At 37.6% G+C, this 20,904-nt stretch overlaps 3 protein-coding genes across 3 annotated transcripts; 2 read left to right on the top strand and 1 right to left on the bottom strand.

The window, feature by feature from the left end:
* Nucleotides 1-1,786: 1,786 nt before the first annotated feature.
* On the bottom strand, nucleotides 1,787-8,991 carry LOC149942963 (putative glutamate receptor). Its single transcript, XM_090179564.1, has 7 exons — nucleotides 8,936-8,991; nucleotides 8,779-8,872; nucleotides 7,036-7,194; nucleotides 6,265-6,418; nucleotides 5,545-5,759; nucleotides 5,188-5,468; nucleotides 1,787-2,018 (listed from the first exon to the last, which is right to left on the bottom strand). The coding sequence occupies exons 1-7, from the start codon at nucleotides 8,989-8,991 to the stop codon at nucleotides 1,787-1,789; spliced, it is 1,191 nt and encodes a 396-aa protein (XP_090035690.1).
* An 8,278-nt stretch (nucleotides 8,992-17,269) lies between these two features.
* Nucleotides 17,270-18,805, top strand: LOC149942962 (uncharacterized). Its single transcript, XM_090179563.1, has one exon. The coding sequence runs from the start codon at nucleotides 17,270-17,272 to the stop codon at nucleotides 18,803-18,805; it is 1,536 nt and encodes a 511-aa protein (XP_090035689.1).
* Nucleotides 18,806-19,199: 394 nt separating this feature from the next.
* On the top strand, nucleotides 19,200-20,081 carry LOC149942961 (uncharacterized). Its single transcript, XM_090179562.1, has one exon. The coding sequence runs from the start codon at nucleotides 19,200-19,202 to the stop codon at nucleotides 20,079-20,081; it is 882 nt and encodes a 293-aa protein (XP_090035688.1).
* The last annotated feature ends 823 nt before the right edge of the window (nucleotides 20,082-20,904 follow it).

Below are 20,904 nucleotides of genomic sequence, written 5' to 3'. Positions count from 1 at the left end.
AGTTAGTGACTAGCCCCTCGAACGAAACGTACTCCGCAGAACAATTGTAGTCTCAGCCGGTCTCATGATGTCTATCTTAAATTAGCGGCGACTACCGGGCTGCCTAGTACCTTTCACGAACTGCACTTGTACCATGTACCTAGGCTGTGCCCGAATATCCCTGAATTCAGCATAGAAGTCGGAGGTTTGGGGTTATATTTCTAAATAAAAGCTTTTAACAAGCGTCGACTAAATATGCCGTAGACTGGCTTCGACTGTCCATCACCGGAGTTTATAAAAGGCTCATACATTAAAAGTTGTATCTTCCCTGAAAAAATAAAAATGAGCCCATTTCCCAGGGGGGCTCTGTCCATCCAGGATGGCTCCCGGGGGGGGGGGGGGCCCAGCCCCACTGGCCCCCACAGGATCGGCGCCCCTGATTAAAACGTATTCAAGGAAATTGCCAAGAAATAATATTTCCGAGAGCCAGGACCTGCAAGTAAAATCGGGTTCACTCTAGATAATGGTACCATGAAGGTTACCGAAACCTGGGTCAAGTTTTTTACTATTAAAAAAAATTAAAAACGTTTGTGCACAAGACCAATTCGTTTTATTTAATTTATATTATAAATTTTTTAACGTTGCAATAACCTTTGTACTGAAATAAGTTGATTTAATTTTAAAATTTACTTCTGATAAAAGTTAAATGTTGTAATTTTTACCTTAAAAATACAGGGAAAATCTCTTAAAATGGTCAGGGAAAACAGCGAATAGTCAGGGAATTTTAATCTGAAAATATAGTGGCCACCCTGTTCAATCTACTAGTCGTAAAACCAATTTTTTTAAACCAGGGCCATTTTTTAAATATAATCAACCTTTACTGGCTCCTGGTACATACGCCAATGATAGAAATAAAGATATTAAACAACAACAGCAAAAATGTCTATAGTGAGACCTCGATATCATCTATGCACACTTATTGGCTCTGATGCTATTCGCCACCGAAACGAGTCTAGGTGGCGTAATGGCGCTAGCTTCTCCTAGGTAGCGCTTATGATCTAGGGTATGTTACAGACAAATTAAAAAGTCATAAGAACGTTTTTTTCTTAAATAAACTTGTCAAAAACGAATCAAAAATTACATTCATATGCAAGTATTATTATACTAATAACGACTAGAAAAAGTCAAATTTACTAATAACGACTAGAAAAAAACATATAGCGTCTGCCTTAGCAGCTACATATCTAGGTTTCAATGGCGACGAATCAATCTATATAATACCACAAAATATACAAAATAGCACGCACTTTTAGACGGAAAGTTGTAATCTTTATTACATGAAGTATTCCATGTAGGTTCAAACCCTTTGAGAGTTACTTATCATAAATTATTTGTTTTCAAATCAAATTTGACTGGGCTAGTTATATATTTTTTAATCATTCCAAGGAACTGTATCCTAGATCGTCATTAATTTTTAAAATTCTCGTAAGTTTTTTAAATCTTTTTAAGCATTTCTTAAATTGAGTATGAACTAAATCGAAAAATCGTCTGCTATCACGCGCTACGACTAGTTTTTAACGTAACTAACACCAGTCACCCCTAGTTGACGTAGTAAGATTATTACATCTTGTTAGCTACACAGACAACTATAAGTGCAAACAATGTAATTATATCATCTGCGTAATGCACTTACTCAAAACAACTTGTTATAGTTTTTTACGTAAATTAAGCAGTCGCTGGACGTGATTCGTTGAGATTGCCGTCTCAAATGATTGAAAATATATGCATATCTTCGCTAGTCTATACATTATGAGTACTTGTTTTCATTTCCTTTTCTTAAGAAACAAATCTCCCAGATGAATGTGATTGCTGAAAGGCAGATGCCAATAAAAAAAACAAAGAAAACACCGAGAACATCATAAATTTCAAGAGCAACCACGGAACTGGATTCGGGCTTCTCCCATCGACAAGGTAAAGCGTCTTTTTGCATTTTCAATAAATGTGGCGACAAAAGCTTCATGCTAGTGTACCTAGTCACCCTGCAAGAACGACAGAAAAGAAAAGGTAGCTCAACCTTACGACTGATACTGCTATCACGGTTTTTATTAACAAAGGCTCACAATTAAGCCTTAATTGTGAGCCTTTGTTAATTATTAAGGTGCGTTTTAACATAAGACTATCAACGGCCCCCTAAGTTTGAATTGGGCATAAAGGCGCATGTATTCAGCACTAGACAGGCGCAGGAGGAAAAATAATAGAATCTACGCTACCTGGCGGAGAAAAAGAGCACCCTCACCCTTGCCACCTATACTACCTCTTGCCCAAGGTGTCTCTTGCCATGCATTGTGGGATTTGTGCATAAGTTTCGCACCACCAGATGGATTCACGTAGTCAGTTTGGCTAGTGATTAGCCTAACGTTAAAATCCCATTCGTTTCTAACTTAGGGGCCTTGATAGTCTTATGGTTTTTGGTATACCATTCAAACGGCGATTATGCAAAAACGATGGCTCGTACAATAATTTACCATAGGACCTTTTTTTGTAGGGAATTCCTAACCTTCAATTTATTAATGTTTTTTACACCCAATCATAGGTGATTTGTGTGTATTAGTTTCACGGATGGTGTCCGCCACCGGTGTTCGCGGTACGTTAGAGGTAGAAAGACACATGATACGTCAATCGATTGGAAATATCATGCCCTCGCCGGCATTGTTAACATCTGTGAGATCGAGTCCCCGGAAGTGGGGCATTTGCCCATTTTAGTGATTTTAGTCAATTTTTAATTTAAATGTACATAATTTTTAAATTAAGACCGGCTTGGTTAAATATTATATTTTTAGTAAGTACTGATCATTTCTGAACTACGTTTTCGGTTCATTAATAAATTTTAGTTATAGGTGAGATCATAAGTAACATAATACCCCTAAGTATGACACTTGTAGCCTTGCTCATGCATTTTTTATTACTACATCCTTTCTTCACCAACGATAAATCAGAAAAACGACTAGCAACTCTGTAAACCGGAAGTTTAATACTCTTTGGGATTTATTTTTTTTATTGCTCATCGAAAAGGAGTCAGAGTTCAAATTTAGCCAATCATATAGCGCTACAAAATATTATGAGGTACGAAATAAAATGGCCGTTATGGTAGTCGGCTTATTAGGCCTAACTCTATCGGAAAATTATACCTAAATACTAAATATTATTAGGGTCATTTTCAAAGTTTGAACTGAAAAAAAAAATATTTTTTTTGCGTATAGCAATTGTAAAAGTTATTCTAGAAGTTTGAAAAAGATTAATTCATACATTTTGATTCATCAATTCATTTTTAATTTGATCACAGCGGACAAAACCAGGCATTCATCCAGGTACAAAATACAAGTGTATTCAAATTATAATAGTAAAAATCTAGAAGAAATTGTAATAAAATATTCGTACACTAAATACATAGTTTGCATCCCTACATCATCAATGACGCAGTTCCAAGTATAGATATAAGAACCAAGAATAAATATTTAATTTGAGCAAGAATGAACGGTTCTATGCCGCCATTTTGCCGGTGTAGATTTCTTAGTAAAACCGGAGGGTTAACAGTTTCAATCGTCTGTTTGCGGATTTTAATTATTTTCAAATGATTCAGAAATTAGTTTCACGTTAAAAATGGTTATCTGCCTGGTTAAAAATTGTTCGAGTAGTTCAATTACCAAGGGAGAGCGAAAATTGTTTATTTTATTCGATAGCGAAGGTAATTGTAAAAAGGATGACCGCAAAGGCCTAACTTTGATAAGCTTTGTCAACTTCTTTTCGTAGATATTTCTGTCGTAATTTGATATTTTATTTAAATAACTCGGCCTTAGAATCTTATCAAGCTTTGTTTAGGGCCCATTTAAAATTTTAAAGCATAAATCTAATACGTTTTGTAGCTTTGACGAGATTACCAACAAAATGGCTACCTATTTAGTAGCTACGCGCGAAATGGTTTGAATTTTTGATCGCCCTCCCAGTTTCCTTGGAGACCATAGGCCCCTCCCTTCGGTGCAAACTATGTATGAAAAACCTTTTTACATTAAAAACGTAACAAGCTGAAGGTTTTTTTAACGTCTACAGTATTTGGTGCATAACATTGATACACATCAATGAGATTGATCTTCTCAATATACTACACTAGTGATCCACAAATTTCGAGTTGTTGGTGAATTTCTAATATAATACCATTTGCCCGATATAAAGATTTAATATTGTTGGGGAAAATACATACAATTTCTTTAATTTCTTCCGTTGTTAAAGTTTCCGTGGTGAAAACGAAATTAGTGCGGCTATACCATAGAAATCTCATAGGTAACTAGAATGCTGCCGTGTAACTGGCAAATGGCCCAAACGCCGTGGCAGACGACGCCAGATCTCAGCCAATCAGAGCTCAAAGAGTGGTTCTGCCAAGTATTTAATGTCACCAGAGAGAATGACGTCACCTATCTCCCGCTATAGTAACGGAACCAAGGAGGATTATTATCCTCCTTGGCGGAACCACTCTACGGCCTCTCATTGGCTGAAGGTTCAAGGCGAACTGGCGTCAAGCTCGGCCGTAGGCGGCAGCATTCTAGTTACCTATGAGATTTCTATGGGCTATACGCCTTAAGCCTAAAAATGACTGTTTTCAAAACCGCGGGAATCACGTTCCCGGAAGTTGGGTTAGATTAGTTCATGCCGCCGCTACCGAGTGGCACTATTTCGAAAAAAAATTTGACGTCACTGTGAAGGAAGGATGTAGTAGAACATTATCTTAATGTCATACTTAGGGGTGAGATTTGTCTAAAAATTAATTTAAATTAACGATAAAATTCCTCTTAGTTAATGTACAAGATGATTGGAAATTTGTTCAAATTTAAATTTAATATTTAAAATATAGTTAAACTGTTAATACATCGGGGGGATAGTGTACTTAATTATCCGTGACATCTTGGTTTGTTCTAAATTGAATACGAAATACCATTTTTGGGCGCCTATTTTTCGCCGCAACAAAACTGCGCGTACATTCAAATGATGGTGACTTTTGACACATTACGTTTTAAGAATAAATAAAGGTGTATGCAAAACTTCAGCTCGGTGGCAATGTTTTAGTAGTCTAGGTAAATTTTTAAATATTAAAATTACTTAAGTGCGACAGCCAAGGACAAACTAGATGAAACAGTTTGTATAATGATAGCTTACCACAAATTCAATAATTCCGATAAATTGGCGTTCAAATTCTTTCGTATTCCAATAGCCAGAGGCACCCAGAAAATCGGTTCATCACTTTGATAAAATTTCGTTCCTTCGGCGCAGTGGGCAGCAGTGATTCTGTTCAAACTCAGAACCTCGTGAATCATCACCGACTTTCCAAGAATGATATCGGAAAACGTTTTATTGTTTTGTAATTCGGGAACCGGCAAATTGGAGCCACGTTTCGTTATTCGTTTATATAAAGCTTGTGGTTCGCTAAATGGAGAATTCTGCCCGTAAAGCAAATCACAAAAATCATTGTTAAAGCTATCATAGTTTCAATAATCAATTCAATCTTCAATATACCTGGAAATAATCTTGAAAAGCGGAATTTTTCTGAACGTACACCGTCAGTTTTGATTTTTCTAAAAGGTCGGTCAAAGTATCCAGTTTTTTGAAGTCGGTGTACGCGAAACTAGCCGTTAATGTTCCCGCGTACGTTGTTAAAAGCGTGATTCGAAACATCCACCAAAACCCCAAAAGCACAGATTCGTTGAATTCACTGGAGTCGAAATTCGTACCTTCAAACATTACGTGATAAATCAGTATATTAAGAAGCACGTTTCACCGTTTAAATAGTCCGATCATTTTCATTATAATTTATCCATTATTATGTACACACTAACAAATCGTGTTGTTTGTTTGTTTTGTAACGTTTAAAGTTTTCAATAATTTAATTTCGACTTAGGCCAACAATAAATAGTTAAACAAGGTGAATACTGAATACTGAAAAGGGTAAATAATTACTATGTTAATAAATACATTCTTGCTCAATTTCAAGCCCAAGTCGAAGCTGGGCTATGGTGTCAGTGTCGAAAGAGGTTCGGCAAGGTAATTAGCATTAAAACAATAGAGTTTATTACTAATTGTTATTGTGTTACCTATGGTACTATGTTTTATCAAGGTGAGTGGTATGTGTTAGAGATGAGACTTACATTTAAAATACTACCATGCATTTAATTATTAACAAGATTTAACGTATTTTAAATATAAAATAGGAACGGTCCACATGATTTTTTCGCTTACTTTGCCCGAAAAGTGTGCCATAAAAATCCAAAAAATAGTACATGAACGATTTAGGTTTATTTGCTTTATATTCGTCCTTAGAACTTCGTATTAATCCGAAGATGTAAAAAAGAAATGATACAAGTAGAACGGTCACGAGTAGCAGACACCAAACCTGAAAATAAAAGATGAGTTTGTAAATATATATTTCTAGCAAGTGCGTGATTGCATCTAACGTAATTACCACTCAATATTTTTGCTCGGTTCTAAAGTTAAAAGTGACGATTTAAAGGAATTAAACCCCATTCCTTAAAACTGACCCTTTAATAAATATTTTTTAAGCAAATTGTATTTAAAATTTGTTATTGTCTTAATTATCACCATAATTCCCATCTAAAAATTTACGAAGGCAAAAATAATATTATATTTTGGCCTAGTTTGGTTTCCAGAGCTCTTTTATCTCTCCCTTCAGGACCGCAACTTTGAGTTTCCTTGTACTGTTGGACTTCTAAAATTTCCCTACGCCCATGGAAACTAAAAACCAATTTACAGCCCAATTCCATTATTGACATCTGCTTATCGCATACGACAATCAATCATTTATGAGCGTATCGCGTTGGCCGCTCCGAGGCTCTACATAAACTGTAAACGCTAAATAGGCATAACGTGAGAAACAGATGGAAATGCTCGTGGAAGTACGAAAACTGGTATCGTTTAATTCACCGTATCGGTAAAATATTTCATAAAATCAGTGCGCCTTCACGTTCACCAGGTGACCGGGGTATAATATACCTCGGGGGGTAGATTCTTTAGAAATGCGAAGTTGTCTTTTCCCGTGTCAGGTTCGCTGGAGAGAATGCCGGCGTAGCTGTAATAGAAGGGTGTACTGAATGACATGGCAGTGTGGCGCACGTACGATATTCCAAATGGAAGCATCCCAATATCCGCTGCCTTCAAGTTAGAAAACGAAATCAAAATAGTCCAAGATAACTCTTTGGCTGTTATCAAGAATGTATTTATTTAAAATTGGGGAGAAAGACATTATTTGAAAACTATTCGCCAATCCAGAACCGTTCGATAAGTCGTCGCGCAAACTATTCGCTGAAAAAATTCTCGAACCGTTCCAACGCTAACTATTCTCTCGTATCTTTCGCAACTGTTCAAGCTAGGGTTGTTAATTTTCCGGAAAAATTAAATGAAGAAAAATTCTAGAAATTTTTCGGAATTGCGGAAAAATTAAAAAAAATTGAAACGTACTTTACTTTTTAAGGGTTTTTATTCTAGACTAGTCTAGAGGTTTTGTTTTACTTTTGGATTAGACAAAATGAGGCGAAAATGCCGCGAAATTTAAATTAGTGAACAATATTAGGCTAATCATGGTATGAAAACCTTTTTTCCTTTTCTCGGAAAAATACGGAAATTTTCAAGAAAAAAGGCCTCAATAATTTGACTGAAAATTTTCCGACTTACAACTCTAGTTCAAGCAGTACCTGATCAAGAGCAAGCACCATAAATAAACCAAGGCTGAGCTCTCTTAAATTCGTCTGCAATAGTTTTTTAGACTAATCAATACGTGCTTTTAGAATTTCAGACTATTCGTACAAGTTCTGAACTGTCCGGGACGTTTTGGTGACGTCATAGCTTAGTCCAAATAAGTTCTTTGAACGGCTCAGGACTTCCGAATAGTTTTCACCTCATTTTGAGACGATCCGTCGGCATCATGGTCTGATATTCGGCCAACACGAGAGGGTGGATGGACGAACATCACTGGCGTATGCTTCAATCGCGTCGAAAGAGGTTGGTTTTAGGGAACCAATGAGAGACCGGAATGATTTGATTTTTATAAGGGGAAGGAGCTTACTCTTCGAGCGTGAGGGGGTTTGCAGGAGCAACGTTCCAAATCGTCTCAACATAAGTATTCTCCCTAAGTCGAAATAAATACATTCTTACTGTTATAAATAATAAATAAATTACGATAGATCTTTCTTTAAAATAATGTGTCCTTCAGAGCCATAAAGGGAGTATAACCAATGTTGTTTGGTAGGGTGTGCTTAGACTATACCGAGTAGCTTCCACAAGCCTTCCTAGAGAGGTGCGGCAATGAGTTAGTTTAGTTAGGGTGTATAACCTTTTTCGGAATTTAGGGGTAAAACCCGATCAAAGTAACTCCTTGCCCCCCCCCCCTCGCTAGGAAGGTTTGTGGAAGCTACTCGGTATAGTCTAAGCGCATACTACCAAACAAGAGGGGTTATACTCTCTTTATTAACATAGCTTTTACGTCACTGTTTCTTTAAGAGTAAAGGCACGTAATAAAATCGCTAGGAATTTCGCGCTATAGAGCGCGCGCGAGGACTGTATTGCCTTATGACGCATTAACAATATTTCATATTCCTACTTTTCATTATTTTTTCTTTATTGAAACATCTGTTTAATTTATTATTAATTTTTTAACTTAAATTTCAAATTGTAATTTGTTTCTCAACTAATAGTTCAAACGACCGCTTTTGTTTCCCAACACCACTCGTATTATCTCACTTGTTCGTAAATGACACCAATGACTCCTGACCATTTTCCAGTTCCGTTCATTCGTCTTCCGTGTTCCCTTTCCTTCGGAAGTACAACTGTTACACTAACAGAAATTAAACAAAATTTTACTGTAAAATAACACTAGGGACTATATTACGGATTATACTTTGAGAAATCAAGTTCATATTTATATTGTATCATTTCTTCAACATCGTTTAACATTAGCTAGAAGTAACTGTCACTATAGTTACATTAAAAATAAGTGGTAGCTTGTCTTAGCTGTTGATTTTTCTATTTAAAATTTTCTCCGTTCAAGAAAACGTTTTTAAAGTTCCTATCGTGAAATAATAAAAAATAATGCTATAAAACCCGACTGTGATAAACAACAGAAAATCAGTCTTCAGTCAAAGAAATATATGTCATATTTTTTGATAACTAATACGTAAAATAATTTAAGAAAAGCAAACGTGTAGAAAAACTATATTAAATATTCGGTACGTTTCATAGCCTTTAAGGGAATATGACCTCAAGAATTTCTATAAACGCTCTCCTTTCCCTTAAAAGCTAAAATATTGGCCGCTCCCTCTCATAGATGTTTTATATTTTGCACTGCTTAGTGGTTTAATGAGGAGGTAACCCCAAAGATTAATGGGGTCTACCATAGAGTTTATATTTCTTTTAAGAAAAGTGAGCTACTTTTCATAACGCCCTGTAGTGCTCGTAAAATACCCAAATACAATTGGTCAGATTTCCAATGTAAGAGGAGGAGTAAGGACCGATACAAATTTAATTTTATGGCAAAAAAAAACCCGGACGAGGGATCTGTGTTAAACCGAAAAAATCGCGTTAATAGATTTTCATAGAAACACCATAAGTTTATTATTTCTAGGCCCGACGAGAGGGGAAGCCGGAACAAATTCCCGGGGCCCGTGCAGCCTGGGGGTCTGGGATTTAACAAACGAGGTATACATTTATCTCGAAAAAAGTATCACTATATCCAATATTAACGGTTCTCTTTGGGGCCTAGAATTTATATTTTACCAGGGCCCGGGCCCGCTCTCGACGGCGGATAATTTTTTTTAAGTCGTGTATTTTTCTCGCTACCGAGGGGCAGCTCGCTCCCATGATTATTAGGACCACCCCGTATATTAAATCATGAATAGATTAGATTCAAATGAAATCTGTAGCTTTGGCTGTACAAAGATTAAAAATAATTAAATCATGATTAAATTTGGAATCGTGATTGTTAGGACACCCTTTAACAAAGTGATCTTTTTGTGTATGACGTCACATGGTTATTAATATTCCATGACTAACTAACACACTTATCAGGCTGTTTGGTGCTTACTTGAGATTCATTGCCACTGTCAAATAGTCTAGAATTGATTTCATCAAAGATGGTCCCAATGTTACGTTATCGGGTCCAATTATATTATACGGGGGAATCTGTGAAAATGTTAACATTTTTAGATGTATTCTTTTATAGCATAATTTCCTCATACAATTTACAAAAAAAATCTTTTTAGGAGGAATGAAGTAGCTCAGAGCTTTCCAAAACTACATAAAATAGACGTAACTTAACTGTAGGCTACTAAATGCAAGTTATTGCTAATAGTTTCTAATTTATGGGTAATCGGGTAAGGAAATCAAATGACCAGGTATTCATTAACAGTTTTTGAGAAATAGATTATTAGCAGAAGGCTATTTAGATAATGGGTTTCAAACTTTTGTTTTAAATTTCTGAATGCCATAAATCTCCTTTACAAAAAAGCATACAATGTTTGCACATTTTTAACTAATCTCAGTAATCTGATAGAAAAATATTTTTGTTTTCTGTGTCAAAGACTTTATTGGAACCATTTGATTCTAAATGTGTTTTTTTTTTATTTTTATATCTCTAAAACTATCACTATCACAATTAGGATTAAGGTATTTGACATTCTTGTGATTAAAAACAGCAGATTTTAGTATTCCAAATTTTGTTCAACCCTGAAAAATCTCCCGTTAATTATAAAAATTAAGAGAGAAATATAATTTCGCAATATTAGTTGAAATGTGTTAGTTAGTTGATCAAACTTGGTTTGAATTTGATGTTAAAGGTCTACATCCACTATTCAAAAAACTAAGAATATTTCCACATGACTATTCTAAAATAAGATTAAATTCCGATTTCCGTGTCAAAGACTAGCAAATGAAACACTTACATTGTAATAGGACACTGATAAGTTGGTTAGCGGCTTGGGCGTCATCACTATAATAGAAACTGCAAGTTCGACGCTTCGAAAACTTATTAGCGACAAGAACCACCGCGACACTGGGATAGTTCGGCGCGTCTTGACTTAGAAATCCGACTGTCTCTATATGTGTATTTCAGTAATTCGACCCGAAACTTATTTTAATAAATATTGGAGATATCCGCTGACGAAATATTAATGCGGTTAAGTGGAAATCTCGGTACGTCGACCAAAACAAAGAAGGCGGAGCCGCAAATGATGTCGAAATCGTTTCTCGGGACACGGACATTTTTACCTCGAATCACGAAGACACTGATATGCCGAAATCGGTCGCTTTCAACGAATTGTGTAGCACTTACGGATACCGCAAACGTCCGTGTCGCCGTTAATGCGGTCTGTCAAAGTAAACCTTCCGTTTCCATTATTGTCTTTCTCGAATAAGATCTACATTTTGTCCTCAAAGATATATTTATCCTCGCTTTACAGGGTGTTCACGTTTACTTCTGCCGTCGAAGTTTAAGTAGATTCGCAATAGACAGGTAACACGCTATTCTGAAATTCCCATTTAATTTTAATTCCTTCAGTGACTCAAGCGTTTTATAAAACATGGTATTGCGTTACTCCACCCTCAACTTTAACATCACCGTGGGCGATTTTACTCGGTCAAATATCCGCTCCAACAAAAATAGATCGTAATTGTACGAGTACGACCATTACCAACAAATAGTGGATAAACATAAGCTTTAATAGGAGTTGGACAACGAAATTCGCGTAATGACCACTTAACTTTCGGCAGATTTAATATAATTTATTGTATTTTTGCGTGCTCTGATTATTTTTGGTCTAGCTCGCGTAATTTAGCGTCAACTTTCAAACTATTTTCTTCTAATTAGCTATAATTTGTGAAATAAGATACTAACTTTACCGTTTAATGTTCATCAATGCAAATAGTCTTATAAACTATAGTAATCGCAATTGACCGCAAAGTTGAGTTTTGCTACGAATCACATCTTCCACTTCCACACAATCTCCATTTTGGGGCGAGCGTAGTCCGTCACGTTCCTAATGTTATTTTCAGTTGAGCTAGCTTATTTGTATTTTCATACGTAACATAATACACATAAATATGACACTGAAAGATTTTCTTTAATGATTGTCTGCCGCAGAAGTTTCGGAACAGGAAACTAATACTCCTGTTACTTTCTGCGCCCTTCATTGACCAAATTTCTGCCAGGTTATTTTGATGATGATGACGTGACAAATAACTTCCTTCAGCAACGAATATAATGTTAATAGCCAATTTTATGTGGCGATTCAAATATTTATAATAATTTTGCCGAAGTAAGCTGTATTTTTTCTTTTAAAGGTGTTCGAGTTTTCGTATGGTTGATCCATTAAAAAGGCTGCTACTTTTCGGTTACCGTTACCGAACAGTTCCAAAGACTAGTAACGCCTGGGTAGAGTTGTCAGTCCTTTGCCGCGATTTATGCCATCATAAAGAAAATAGCCTTTGATGATAAAAAGCTGCTATATTCTGGAATTAATTTCTAGGGTCCCGCTTTAAAAAATGTGATCTAGTAGGGATGGGGATATGAAACATTTGATGGTTTATTTTAAATTAAAAAAAATATTTACACAACTATTTCGGAAAAACCGATTGCGAAAATTAGTTAAAACACATTTTATGGAAATATATTTTGTCGCTTTTCTAAAAAGTAGAAATTTATGGATAAAATTAGCCTTTTAAGTTTACATAGAGCGTTGCCTACTTAATTATAATGGCCCGTGTATACATCCCAACAAGCGGGATATATTTTGATGGCGCAACGACTGGTTTCTTTGTTTCTGTTTCACGAAAGATGGCTTTCTGTTCTGTTCATAAAAAGTTAGGCTTAACCTTTTCTCTAAAGACAAAACAACAATTTATATTAAAACCACTTAAATTAATTGTGACTATTAAACTTCATTAAAGAAGTTAAAAAATAAAGTTATTCCTCAATTTGTTTTAATAGAACAGTTTGCACTTTGCAGCGCCATAATAGACCTTTCTATAAAAGATTGAGTTCGGGGGTGGGGAAAGGAAAACTGTTTTTGGAAGAATGATTTACATCGAACTTAGTATATATTCTCCTTGTGTTTTACTCTTATATATTGATGATTGCAGGGTAATTTAACAAAGAGTAAATATTCAATATTTACCTTCGAGATTTGATGACAACTATAAAAATACGCTCTGTTATTCATCGGTTAATTAAACGTAAAATTGTTAAAATTACCAATTATAAGATTATAAAAACTATTTTTAAATGAAGTTTAGTTTAAAAAATCTTTATAAAATCACTAAGCCTAATTATAGCTCGGAAGAAATTTGGCTGAGAAATATAAAAGTACCGGTAACTTCTTAATATTCTTTTGTGAAATTGGCGGTGTGTGACGTCGAAAAAACAGTTTAGACGCGTACGAATCTTTTATAGAAAGGTCTATTATTGACGGATTTTGAATTGACGTTTTAGCGCGCGACACTACAGTTACATGTCTTTGGCACACAGCCTTTTTTTGCGTGCTTTTTTGACCATAACATGTAGAGGTATTTTCACGCGCAAAATGAATTTTAAAAGTCGTCAATTGTGGGTGTAAAAGTTGAAACCTTATTGTTGCCTAGGCAACGGACTGCAGAAGAATTGTCGAACTAAAATGCCAGAAATTAATTGAATTTTTTTTCTGTGCAGTTGCGACCGAAACGAGACTAGATGCAGTGGCGCCGATCGCTTTTTTTCCCAATGGGGGCTGAAGCTCACTAATAAACTTGGAATGAGGCTGCTGGAAACACTATCTTGCTTAAAAGTAAATGGCCTTTAACATCGGCGGTTTTACCAATGGGGGCAGAGCCTCCATTGATTTTTCCCAATGGGGGCTTCGGCCCCGCCGCCCCCATGGGATCGGCGCCACTGACTAGATGGCGTAACGGTGTTAGTTTCTGCGAGGTTGCGGCTATGATCTGGCGTCTGCTACAGACCAATTAAAAAGTCATAAGAACGTTTTTTCTAAAATAAACTTATCAAAATATTATCAAACGATGCAAAATTTTTATTATAATGCAAGTATCAATATTTATTAAGTCAAATTTACGAATAACGATGAAGAAAAACTACTAGCGTCTGCTTTAGCCGCTACCTATCTAGGTTTCAATGGCAAACCAAAGGAGGCGTAGCCATAGTTTTCGGACGTGAGGTCGTCTGGAGTTTGTCTTTGTGTTTTATCATAGCAAATTGTCTGCTCAGTGGACGAAAATTCAGTTACTGTAGCTAACGAACTTCTCGTGACGATTTTTCGATTAAGAATATACACCTTTTAAAGGAGCCACAGAATCGTTTAAATTTCGGAAAGAGGGCTTTGAAAAATGCCAAAATTTGATTTCTGATATCTGCTTTCACTGGGAGGTACGGAAGGGGAGGAGCTAGCTGAAATCGGTACGAATTTTTATGACCATTGATGAACTGAAGGCAGTTTTAAGGGCTCAGCGCCTTTTTTCTCTCACTATTTCCAATGAAAAGTACTCTTCTTCAGTCAGTGTTGCGAAAGCGTATTACAAATAAAGCGCTTTCCGTTAAAATCTATTTAATATTAAACATAAATTTAAACTTCTTGTAATTTTCATTTTGTACCTTAAATAATGTATAGCTTAACTCTAAAAAATATAACTACCTGTTTTCGCGACAAAAATAACCAGTGTACTTTATTTCATTGTATTGTATTATTGTATTCCAAGCTTTTAAAGGTATTTTCTCCCAACTTTCCTCCTGAAATAAACTGTCAACCTTTGGGAGCCTTTACCGTTGATCCCTTGCCAATAAAGTGTAGGGCAGGGGAAACGGTCGAATTTCCAAGAAACTCGCCAATTTGCGAAAAGGGGTAGTTTCTCTGATTGTCCGCCGTCCCATCGCCGCCATCCCCGAGAGTCATAAAAATCACTTCTCAAGCAATTTTACTTCTTTGGGATGCCGCGTGCCAAGGGATGGCTGTAAGGGGGATCTACCTGGGGGAGTAAGAAGGGGAAGAATAAAGCTTTCGACGGTTCCCAGGGTCCTACACTGGGCAGATCTCTTGAGCCCGCTAACCAGAGAAGTTCTCCTTCCAAAATTTAAACTTTGATTTTTTCGTGTAAATAAATGCAGTTTTCATATTTTCTAATTCCAACGCATTATTTAACCTACCAACACGTTACCAATCCCCAATTACCATCACCTAACTTCAAGACCGTTTCCTCAACTTCAAGACCATTTCCTTCACTTCAAGACCGCATCACCTACCTGTATATACCCACTGTTTCAGTCCGGTGGAGATATATATACATTTTCTCAAAGACAATTAGCTCTCCCAAACCGCAACATGGTGCCGAAACCCGGGACACAGAGATCGAGATGAATGACCCAACCTTTGAAGAAATTAAGAATCACCAATCCGCTGAAGGAAATCAAGACCACCAAGTCCACCAACCTCCTGAAGTTATTCAGAACGACCAACCCACTACTAACCAAACCAAGACCAAGCGAACGACGCAAACAGCGCTAAAGGCAGCTCTATCAGGTTCAAACATGACCAACCCATCCGGAACGGTGGATCCGGCGAAACAACTCAAACTCGCACGCGCCAACCAAAAGAGTGCTCGGAAGGCGGCCACCAGGAAGAAAAACGTTATCGAGAGTCTTCTAAATGAAACCGTCTTAAGAATAGAAGATATTGAGGACGCACTCGCTATTCTTATTCAGAAGGAGGACGATCTCGCGACAGCAGACGCTAATGTCCAAAAATTCATTACGGATGAAAACGAGATGGAAAAGGAGACAGATGAAGCTATCACCTTTCGGGAAGAAATCTCCGAGATGAAACTCAAGACGGAAAGAGCCACCCGAAAAGCCCAACAACTCAACGGAAACTCCAGCTGCGGGGGATCGACGCGAGTCGTCAACGGCGCCAATGGCCAGCAAATCGCCGTACCAGCGAACTCACCCAGAACACATCCGAAGCTTCCCGAAATCAGCATTCCGACGTTCTCAGGAGAACACATCAAGTGGAACAGCTTCAGGGCACGATTCCACGCGGTAATAGAAAAACAAAACTTTTCAAAGGTAGAGAAATTTATATATCTTGTCGGGTACTTAAAAGGTGACGCCCTTAAGGCCGTATCGGGCTACGACGACGTAGATGATTCGTATGATCAAGTAGTGGCGGTACTTAAAAAACGGTATGAAAAAAAGGATTTTGCAGTGCACATACACTATCGCAAACTGCAAGAGATTCAGCCGGTAGCCTATTCAAGCAATATAAAGGCCCTAAGAGATCTTTTAGACACCTGCGAAAGCAGTATAAGAACGCTAAAGGGTTTGGGGGTAGATACAAGGGTAAAAGCCGAAGGATTTCGTCCAAAAATTTTAGAATGTTTACCAAGGGATATTCGAACCGCATACTGCGCCCAAAGAAATGGTATTGTTTGGGATCCAGATGAATTGATAGAATTCCTAAGGGGACAAGTTGAAAGTAGAGAGATGTCGGAGTTATTGGTAGGCGGTCAAGGTAAATCAGAAATTTCATCGTATCAAGATAGGCCTAAAAATCCAAACAGTAGGTACGATAGTAGCAGACATAATTATAGATCGTCAGCTTCGCAACTAGCCTTAGGAGTAACTCAGCCAAACTTTCAATATCCAGATAAAATATTTTGTTTATTTTGCAAAAACAATACCCATAAACCCATTAATTGCCCAAATTATACCCTAGAAGAGAAACGTACTGTAATTATAGATGGCGGGCGATGTCAACTCTGTTTCCGATTAAATCATGACTCAAGAGCGTGTAAATCAAAATTTAAAGGTTGTTTAAAATGCACCAAAAAACACAACTATTCTATATGAGAACAAAACCCTGCGCATAAAAACCCTACTAATCAAGTCCAAACGCAATTAGTAACGCAAGTCCATAACCAAAATAATAATCAAGTCCAAAGCCCTACCGAAAATATTACAATGGCGATTGTGCCAATGAAATCCACGCACACCAACGTATTACTTCAGTGAGCCGTAGTCGTGGCGAAAAATCCAAACCAACCCAAAAACTCCCTTATTGCAAAATGCTTCTTAGATGGGGGAAGTCAGGGAAGCTTCATAAATGAGAAACTTGCCCTAAGATTGAATTTACCTATTGTAGGGGACCACGAGATAGATGTATTTAGTTTCGGGAATAAAAACCCCCACCAACAAAAGAATAAAATGGTTAGACTCACATTAGAAAATAAAGAAAATCCGGCAGAAACAGTAGAAATAACTGACATTGTACAAAAATTTATCACCTATGATTTTTCAGAATCTACCGATACCAAACTTCAAGAAATTCTAATTAAAAGAGGAATAAAATTATCTTGCGAGTCTGCCATCGATAGCGATTTGAAGAACCCAGGAATAGATATCTTAATAGGAGCCGATTATTATTGGGAAATTGTTGACGGGAAACTTGAAAGATTGGGACCCCGCACCGTCGCTATACAGACCAAAATGGGCTGGTGTTTGAGTGGGCCAGAAATAAGTCTAAACTTAATGAACCCAAATAAATCCGTAACATCAATGCTAATTAGCTTGGGAGAAAAACGCGTTAACCAAACTTTAAAATCGTTTTTCGACTTAGAAAGTTTAGGAATTGATAGCGCCGATATCAAAGAGAATCCCAATGACCAAGCCCTCACTACCTTTTTCGGGGATATTAGATTCGATAAAGACCAGGGATGTTACGTTGTCAAATTTCCATGGAAATTTAGCAAAAATAATTTACCAGACAACTATTCCGTAGCTTTGAAAAGAGCCCAAAGTCAGGAAAAAAGGTTCGAAAGGGACCCCCTGTATTATAATAGGTACAAAGAAGTGATAGAGGACCAAATCAAAGGGGGAATAGCGGAAGTAGTCCCCACAGACGAGCTAGACGTATCTAAGCCTGGAACCTATTATATGCCTCACCAGGGGGTGGAGAGGGAAAATGTCAAAACCACCAAAACTTGCGTAGTGTTAGACGCCTCTTCGCACGCCTATGGAAAACCCTCCTTGAACGACTGTCTCTTGCCGGGGCCAAATTTAAACCCTAAACTGCTACTGCTGTTACTCAGATTTCGAAACGGTAGAGTGGCAGTAGTGGCAGACATCGAAAAGGCATTTTTGCAAATCGCCATAGATGAATTAGACAGGGACTCTGTTAGGTTTATTTGGTACCGGGAAGAAAATGGGATCATAAAAAAGGGCGAGTACATAGTCCTTCGAATGACCAGAGTACCCTTCGGAGTCACTTCAAGCCCTTTCTTGCTGAGTTGTACCATTAAATTCCATCTCATGCAAACTAAAGATATTCCGGAACAACTAAGGAAGATATTAGATAATGATCTTTATGTAGATGACCTCACCACTTCAGTAGATAATCCAAAACAAGCCTACGAAGTTTCTCTTGGAGCCGGGAAAATAATGAGGGAAGCGGGAATGAGATTTAGAAAATGGGGTACAAATTCCTTAGAATTAAAAAACCTATGGTCTAGCCACGAAGAACAAGGCGTATTCGAGCAGGAAACTGATAACAAAGTACTAGGTGTTAATTGGGATCCCGAATCCGATACCTTCGCTTTTGATCTTTCGAATTTAGTTAAAATTAGTAAAAACATGAAAATAACGAAAAGACAAGTTCTAAGTTTTATAGCCCAAATTTACGACCCTTTAGGCCTAATCAGCCCATTCACAATTAGAGCCAAAATTCTATTACGAGTCCTCTAGGAAACTAAAGAAAATTGGGATTCTGAATTACCAAAAGAAACCAAAGGAATTTTCCAAACATGACTTAACGAACTTCCTGACCTAAGCCATGTAAAATTCCAAAGATACTATTATTTCAAATCAGACGAGGAAGTAACCGATTTAGAACTCCACTGCTTTAGTGATGCGAGTCAAAAGGCTTACGCCGCATGCGTTTATGTTAGATACCGAACCGTAGCCAATACAATAGGGGTATCCTTAATTACCGCAAAATCACGAGTAGCACCTCTTAAAAAAAGATATCAAATTACCTAAGCTAGAACCCATGGGATGCTTGATTGGGGCGAGATTGACCAACAATATTAAATCGATACTTAAGGATAGGTTGGTAGGAACCTATTATTGGACCGACTCTATGATAGCCCTGGCGTGGGTGACGGGAAATTCTAGTCATTGGAAACCGTTTGTATCAAATAGAGTATCTGAAATACAGAATTTGTCGCAAAGGGAAGAATGGTTCCACTGCCCCGGGAGGGATAACCCGGCAGACTTGCCAACCCGAGGTATACAAGCGAGGGAGTTGCAAAACAATAGTAAATGGGTGGAGGGCCCCGCTTGGTTAAGGGAATCTAAAATCCAATGGCCAAATACCCATAAGCCGTCCGAAATAGATTTAGAATCTGTAGCCAATGAGATAAGAAAAATAATCCTAGCCATTACCATGACCGATAAATTCGGCATCCAAAATATAATTGATCTCTCCAAACATTACCAACTGAATAAGGTATTAAGAATCACAGCCCAGTTGTTTAGGTTCATCAACAATAGTAAGGATTTGGAAAAAATGACCGGTCCAATTAGTGCGGAGGAAATGCAAAGGGCTGAAATTATATGGATAAAATCTGTACAATCCAAAGAGTACGAATCAGAAATTAGACAATTAAAAAATAAGGAAAGTGTTCACCCCAAATCAAACATAGCCTCTTTAAATCCGTTCTTAAATGACCTAGGAATACTGTGCGTTGGTGGGCGTTTGGAAGAATCCTGCCTGTCATACGTAGAAAAACACCCCATAATAATTTCAAAGGGCCAAAGATTGGCCAAATTATTAGTAATTAGGAGCCATGCTCAAGTTCACCACGGGGGTATAAGTGACACTGTAACTCAATTGAGGGAGAGGTATTGGGTCCCTTCAGCGAGACAGTTAGCACGCACAGTCGTCACTCGTCAAAGAATGTATATTATGCAAGAGATTGAAGGCGAAGTTAGGAGAGGTTTCAGCCGCACCATTACCTAAAAACAGAGTGGACCAATCCCAGCCATTTTCAATTATTGGTATTGATTTTGCCGGCCCCTTAATTGCCAAAATTAACAACCAAGAGCAAAAAACGTATATATGCCTGGCCACTTGCGCGGTAACTCGTGCCATCCACTTGGAACTTGCACCCTCTCTAAACACCGACGATTTCCTTTTGGCGTTTAGAAGAATCATATCTAGGAGGGGCGTGCCAGATGTTGTTTATACAGACAATGCCAAAACATTCAAGAAGGCTAAAACGGATCTAAAGATCATCTGGGAGGGGATAAAACTAGATCGATTAAGGGAATATTTCGTAAACCAAGGTATAAATTGGAGGTTCATAATAGAAAGAGCAGCTTGGTACGGGGGTGGTGGGAAAGCTTAGTGAGGTCCACCAAGACGTGTCTTAAAAAATGTATTGGTAGAGCCTTATTGTCCTACACGGAATTAGAAACCACCCTGATAGAAGCGGAAGCTTTAATAAATAGCCGACCAATTACCTACAGTTACAACGACATAAATGAACCAATTCCCCTCACGCCGACTGAATTTCTAGTGGGGCGCAGAATTAATTCGCTGCCACCCCTAGCGTTCAAAATTAACCAAAGAATACCAATGTCATTCACCGTAAGGACACAAAGCTGTTGCTTTCCCCCTGGCTCCCGCCGTTCACTGGATCCTTCTCGTTCACCCGCTCCTTTCCCCCATTGCTTTCCTCCCTTCTTAATCACCAGAATTTCTAATCACCAGATTATCTCTCTCGTTCACCAGCTGCTTTCCCCCATCCCCATTCTCCAGAATTTGTTTTCCTCGCGCAGAT

The sequence above is a fragment of the Leiobunum rupestre genome, chromosome 6 (assembly GCF_980474605.1).
Source record: "Leiobunum rupestre chromosome 6, qqLeiRupe1.1.hap1, whole genome shotgun sequence".
Lineage (NCBI taxonomy): Eukaryota > Metazoa > Arthropoda > Arachnida > Opiliones > Sclerosomatidae > Leiobunum > Leiobunum rupestre.
The sequence above is the reverse complement of the archived record's forward strand: the minus strand, read 5'-3'. Positions and strand labels throughout refer to the sequence as shown.